General features: G+C 51.7%; 1 protein-coding gene across 1 annotated transcript; it reads left to right on the forward strand.

Moving 5' to 3' along the window:
- The first annotated feature begins 249 nt into the window (after positions 1-249).
- On the forward strand, positions 250-6,347 carry LOC123255234 (biglycan). The gene is made up of 4 exons (XM_044684074.1): positions 250-358; positions 883-976; positions 1,247-1,385; positions 5,428-6,347. The coding sequence occupies exons 1-4, from the start codon at positions 250-252 to the stop codon at positions 5,623-5,625; spliced, it is 540 nt and encodes a 179-aa protein (XP_044540009.1). The 3' UTR covers positions 5,626-6,347.
- The last annotated feature ends 96 nt before the right edge of the window (positions 6,348-6,443 follow it).

Below are 6,443 nucleotides of genomic sequence, written 5' to 3' on the forward strand. Positions count from 1 at the left end.
ATGGGGAAAGAGCAGGAGCGAGAAGGCTGAGGACACAGAGAAGGTTTGGGTCCTGGAGGCCCTCTGCCTCTCCTTTTGTCCTTCCATGAATTCCCCACTCCTCTCCTGGCTTCCCCAGTCAGCCTCTGGTCTGCTGGTCCCTCCACCAGGTTCTGACCCTTACAGACCGAGCCATTTATGCCATCCGTTCGTCCTGTTCTGCTCTCTTGGCTAACCTTTTGTGGGGCTTGGGGTTCATTTCTTTCAGAGATGGGAGGGAACCCCCTGGAGAACAGCGGTTTTGAACCCGGAGCCTTTGATGGCCTGAAACTGAATTACCTTCGCATCTCAGAGGCCAAGCTCACGGGTATTCCTAAAGGTAAGCGGCTGCCTCTTTCCCACTCTTTGGAGGTCTTATCCAGAGAGAGAATTCCCTCCATTCCTAGAAATCTTAGGGCCAACCCACTCTCTCAATCCTCCAGAGAGCAGTGAGTAGACATGGGACTTAGCCAAGGTCATGTGGGGGCTTCTGACTCCTAAGCCAGGGCTCTGACCACCCTACTCTTCTGCCAGTTCCCAGGGCTGTGCCAAAGGGTATATAGATCCAAATCTTGCCTCCACCCACGTTTGAACCGCACCCCATCTCCTTCTAAGTCACAGATGGGTCAGACTACAAGAAACATCGAGGACTCCTCAGAGAGCAATTGAGGCTCTTTGTGCTGCCCCCTACTGGGGCTCTTCTCAGAGAGTGCCCACCAGCCTCTCCCACCCTTCTCTATTTTTTCTCATTTTCTCCTTCCCTCCTGTAGGGAGTTATCTGGGACGAGACCCCCCCCCCAAACGTCAGCCATTCCACCCGGCTTCAACCCAACCCCTCCTGACTGTCCTTTTTTTTGCCTACAGATCTCCCTGAGACTCTAAATGAGCTTCATCTGGACCACAACAAGATTCAAGCCATTGAGTTAGAGGACCTTCTCCGGTACTCCAAGCTGTACAGGTCAGGCCCAGGGGCTGCTGGCTCAGGGAGAGACCCAAGTGGTCATAGGGAGCCCCTTGTCATCCAGGCCCAGATGGTCATGCTTCTGGCCTCCACCTTTCCCATGCAGCCAAAGCCATCAAAAGGCTAATTCACAGTGGAGAAGATATAGCAGATGAAGATGAAAAACCGGCCGGGCAGCTTCCCTGGATGGTTCCAGCCTGCTGGCTGAGGATGGTGCCCCCCCACCCCACCCTTCTAATTCAATCTCTGCTCTTGCTCTTATTCCAGGCTGGGCCTGGGACACAATCACATCCGAATGATTGAGAATGGGAGCCTGACCTTCATGCCCACCCTGAGGGAGCTCCACTTGGACAATAACAAGCTGTCCAAAGTACCCCCAGGTCTCCCTGACCTCAAATTCCTCCAGGTGAGAGTAGACCAGACCCAGCATCAACCCCAGCTGACCCTCTGGGCTTTCTCTGTGGGCATCAGGTGCCTTCTTTATTTGTATCTCTCTCTGCCCCCTCCATTTACTTTGGTCAATGCAGGAAGGGAAGCCCCTTCCTTGAAGGCCTGAGAAGGTAAAGTTTGCAAGGGCCCAAGTTGGGGTTTTCTTGGCAGAGATACTGGAGTTGTTCACCGTTTCCTTCTACAGCTCATTTGACATATGGGGAAACTGAGGCATTAGATGACTTGCTGAGGCTCATTTACAGCTATTAAGAGTCTGAGGCCAGATTTGAACTTGGGAAGAAAGATGAGTCTTCTTGATTTCAGGCCCAGCGCTTGATCCACTGCAGCACCATCTAGCTGCCAGAAGGACCTAAGAAGTGATATTATCTCTTCCTAGTTTGGAGGAGGAAGAGGGGTTAGGACAGAAGCCAGTAGAGGCAGCTCTCCTCCAGTAAGGTCTCTGCAGGGTGGTTGTTTTCTTGAGTTGGATAGGAGTCTCCCAAGCACTGTCTCCCATCCCTATTTCTATGGAGAAACAGAGGCAAGCTTGATTCCAAGGTCAGATCTGGGCAAAGGGGAGGGGAATCCAATTCTCTGCTAATTTGGGATTATCCGACACTCCCCTCCTTTCCATTACTGTCAAGTCACATCTAGAAAGGACGGCAAATATTTGTCTAATGCTGGAAGGTTCCCCAAAAGTCAAAAAGACCCGAATTCAAATCTAGCCTCAGACACTTAGTAGTTGTCTGAACCTAGGCAAATTACTTTGCCTCTGTCTCAGTTTCCTCACCTGTAAAATGAGGGCAGAGACCTCTTGAGGCCCCTTCCAGCTCTAGATTTAGGCTCCTCTGATTCCTTCTTGGGGCTCCGGGGGGATCTGGGGGTGGAGCAGCTCACCTCTGCCTTTCCCCTCCCTAGAAGGGCATCCCAGATTCTCCCAAACATATACTCTGGGATCTGGTTTATTAGGCAGTGTTGGCCAGGGTCCAAGGCTGGGTCCCTGACAGCAGCCATGTGGAGATCTGGCCCCTCAGGATCAAGTTCTTTCCCTCCCCTGAATGCCCCCCATCCCCATCCAAATAGACTTGGCCTGGGAAATAAGACACCGAGGCTCTAGTACGGGGTCCTCAATCTGCCACTGAACCCTGTGGGCAAATGGAATGAGCTGCTCTGGGGCGGGGGGGGGGTGAGTTCCTGAATTTCTCCAAGGGCCCCTGTAGCCCTGACATTCGGTGACTCTGTGAAAGAAGACCCTAGCCCCCTCACTGTGCCTTTGAAAGGGGAATGGAGGCACCTCCAGCTGTGGCCATCTGGTGCTGGGGGGAGGTGCAGAGAGGGACCAGAGCCTTGAGTCTGGCCCTGTTCCCGGGCCCCCACGCTCTCTCTCTCGCTCTCTCGCTCTCTCTCTCTCTCTCTCTCTCTCTCTCTCTCTCTCTCTCTCTCTCCATCCACTGGGCAAGGGTGTCCTCTGGTGGTCAGAGTGTCCAAGTTCAAGTCCCGGCTGGAACGGCATCTCTAGGCTGCTGCCTCTTTTCCCACCCCTCTACTTCCTCCTTCCTGTCTGAAATCCTCACACTTTAGAAGGTAACAGAGACGGAGAGATAGACAGGGACAGAGACAGAGACATTTGGGTTCTCCAACACCTTTATTCCCAAAGAGACCTTTTCCACACCAGCCATCTCTTGGGCCAAAGGGATGCTCCATATTTCAGCTTTCAAATTTCTTAGCTCAACCTCGGTCCACCCACTGGCAACGTGGTATTATTGGAGACCTACTTTGGCAACCTTTTGGCTTAGGGGAGAAACATCTCAAAGAATCTCAGACTCTCAGAGATGGGAGCCACCAGAGAGCCCATCTAGTCCCACCGCCCCATCACAGTGTTCTGAGCTGTTCAAGCAAGACTCAGTGGCTGCTGCTGCTGCTGCTGCTGCTGCCTATGAGCTCTCTGAGTGTTAAGGGGAGACCCAGGAGATCACGAGTGGCAAACAAGAATCTCCCCCAACCCCTACAAGGGTCTTTGTTTGAATACACACACACACAAACACACACACACACACACACACACACACACAGAGTGAAGAGGGTACTCTCTGTAGACAGCTAGCCCACTTTGGGGCAGCTTTCATTATAAGCAAGTACTTTCTGTTGTTGGGCACTTTTGTCTGAATCTCCGTGACCTAATTTGGGGTTTTCTTGGCAAAGAAACCAAAGCAATTAGCCATTTCCTTAAATTCCGGTTGATTTTACAAATTAGGAAACTGAGGCAAACAGGATGACTTAAATGACTTACCCAGGCTTACACAGCTGGTAAATGTCTGGGGCCAGATTTGAACACAGGAAGACTCATCTTCCTGACTCAAGATCCACTGCACCACCTAACTATTCAAGTTCTTTCTGACTTTAAGCCCAAACTGGCCTACTTACATTGCTCCTAAAACTGTCCTTTAGGGCTGAAGAACCTGTCTAATCCCCCCTTACAGACGACAATCCTCGAATACTAGAAGGCAGCTCTCAGTTTCTCCCCGAGTCATCTCTCCTCCAGATTAAACCTCTCTAGATTCATCAAAAGATTTATGAGTGTTGGGGGCAGCTGGGTAGCTCAGTGGATTGAGAGTCAGGCCTAGAGATGGGAGGTCCTGGGTTCAAATCTGGCCTCAGTCACTTCCCAGCTGTGTGACCCAGGGCAAGTCACTTGACCCCCGTGGCCCACCCTGACCACTCTTCCACCTATGAGCTAATACACAGAAGTTAAGGGTTTAAAAAAAAGATTTATGAGTGTAGAACTGGAAGGGCTCCTTTTCAAAAGCTAATTTGGGCCCCTCACCTGTCGAAGGAAAGGGTAATGACAATGACTTTCTATTAACCTTAAGCGCCCTAAAAATGTCTGTTGTTTCCCAAGTTCTCTCGGGCAGTAAGTATCTGCGCTAGGATTTGATCCCAAATCCTCCAACACTAATTCAGACTGGCCACCATAAGCCCCTAAGCAGAGCTGTACTTAGGAATTATGGCACCTGGAGCACCAAAGCAGGAGAGCTCCTGTGGGTGGTTGAGGCAAACTAGAGGCGGAGGGCATGGGAGGGAGGGAGAGCATGAGAGCTAAGGAACCCAGAAACCTGGGTATTCGGAGGGAGCAGCTTGGGGTGGCCATCGAGGTGGTGAGCAAAGCATGGGACTTCTAGGGAGGAAGGAGAACGACTTGAGTGGTTCCTGGAGAGCATCACCAAAACTTTTGACTAGGAGGTAGAGAATTTTTCAAAGACAAGAGGTGACAGAGGAGCTCAGCTTTCCTTCCTGGCTCTGGGGGGGGGGGTCAGAGAAAAAAAAAAGAAAGAGCAGCCTTGGGGCAGGGGGGCAATATATGTGGTATCTTGGGAAGAAAGTTCCGCTTTGGTGAATACTAAATAGAAGGAAAGCGAGAGGAAGAGCCCTCACGGGAGGGAAGGGGAGCAGTCTGTTAACAATAAAGGAGGCTTGGAGGCAGCTGGGTGTTCAGTGGATTGAAAGCCAGGCCTGGAAATGGGAGGTCTTGGGTTCAAATGTGAACTCAGACACTTCCTAGTTGGGTAACCCTGGGCAAGCCACTGAATCCCAGTTGTCTAGCTCTTCTGTTTTGGAACCGATCCGCAACGTTGATTCTTAGACAGAAGGTAAAGAGTTAAAAAATAATAATAAAATAAAATAAAGGAGGCATTCCAGAGGGCACAGTGGAGAAAAGAGGTAGGGGTGGGAGAGGGATGGGGAAGAATGAGGGGCTGAGCTTCCTGGGGGTGGGGAGGAAGGAAAGCGTGTCCATCTTTGCCCGCCATCCCCATTCTCCTCTTGTACGTATCTCAGGCTGGGAAGGGCGAGCCTGTCTCATAGTAAGCTCGAGGGAGGGTACCAAAGCCTCAGGTCCTTGGGGATCAGCAGCCCAGAAAGGAGAGGAAGGAAGCATGCCCCTTCCGTGTTGGCCTCTAGGACAGGGGGCTTCTGAACACGACTATTAACAAGGCCTCTCCTCCCTCCCACACTCCTGACAGGTGGTCTATCTTCACTCCAACAACATCACCAAGGTGGGCGTTAATGACTTCTGCCCTGTGGGCTTTGGCGTGAAGCGGGCTTACTACAACGGTATCAGCCTCTTCAACAACCCTGTGCCCTACTGGGAGGTGCAGCCAGCGACTTTCCGATGTGTTACTGACCGTCTGGCTATCCAATTTGGCAACTACAAGAAGTAGCCAGGCAGGGGAGGAGGCATCAGGACCCCCTTGGGAAAGAAACCCAGCTGAGAAGGGAGAGAACAAGAGAGAGACAGAAAGAGGAGAGAGGAGGAGGCAAAGTCACATGTAAACCCGAGCCCCACCAGCCTCACCCTTAGCTCAGTGGGAACCCTGCCCAGGCCCTCATCCATTCCTTAACCCCAAACTTCAATCTACCCCAAATTCGGATCCTCAACTTCCCTGCAAACTTGCCCCAACCTCTAGCTCTGGTCCTGAGGCAAAGCCATCACTTTCTCCTAGCTCCCTGACCTGCCACCATGGCCAAAACTATAGCTGAGTAGAGCTAGGGGTGAGGGAGAGAGGGAGGACCAAGAGGGGCAGGCAAGGGATCTGGGAGAGCTGGAAGTCCTGCCCAGCCCAGGACCCTTAGCTTTCAAGCATAATCCTTCCCCAGATCTGGTGCTTTCCGAAGCTAACCACCCTGGAGAACCAAGGAGATGGCCAACCTGGTTAGGGTTTCCTTCCCCTCCCCTCTGCCCCCCTCATACTCTACTCTCCCCACCCTACCCCCAACTGAATTTCCAAAACTGATTTCCAAAACTTCCAGTTCTGGGTATTTCTTTTATGTGGTTCTATGCTGGGTTGAGTTTAATCCCAGTGTGTCTACCCCAACAGGGATGTCCGACTCTTCTCTCCTTTCTCCCTTCCTCCGCTCTCTTCACCCTTTCTCCCTTTCTCTTCTTCTTCCTTCTTCATTTCTCCTCTGCTCTCTCTCAGTCTCTGACTCCCCTCTTCCCCCTTCCCCTCTGTTCGCTGTCTTCTCTCCTTTTTCTTGA

Source organism: Gracilinanus agilis, unplaced genomic scaffold (assembly GCF_016433145.1).
Source record: "Gracilinanus agilis isolate LMUSP501 unplaced genomic scaffold, AgileGrace unplaced_scaffold41513, whole genome shotgun sequence".
Taxonomy (NCBI): Eukaryota; Metazoa; Chordata; class Mammalia; order Didelphimorphia; family Didelphidae; genus Gracilinanus; species Gracilinanus agilis.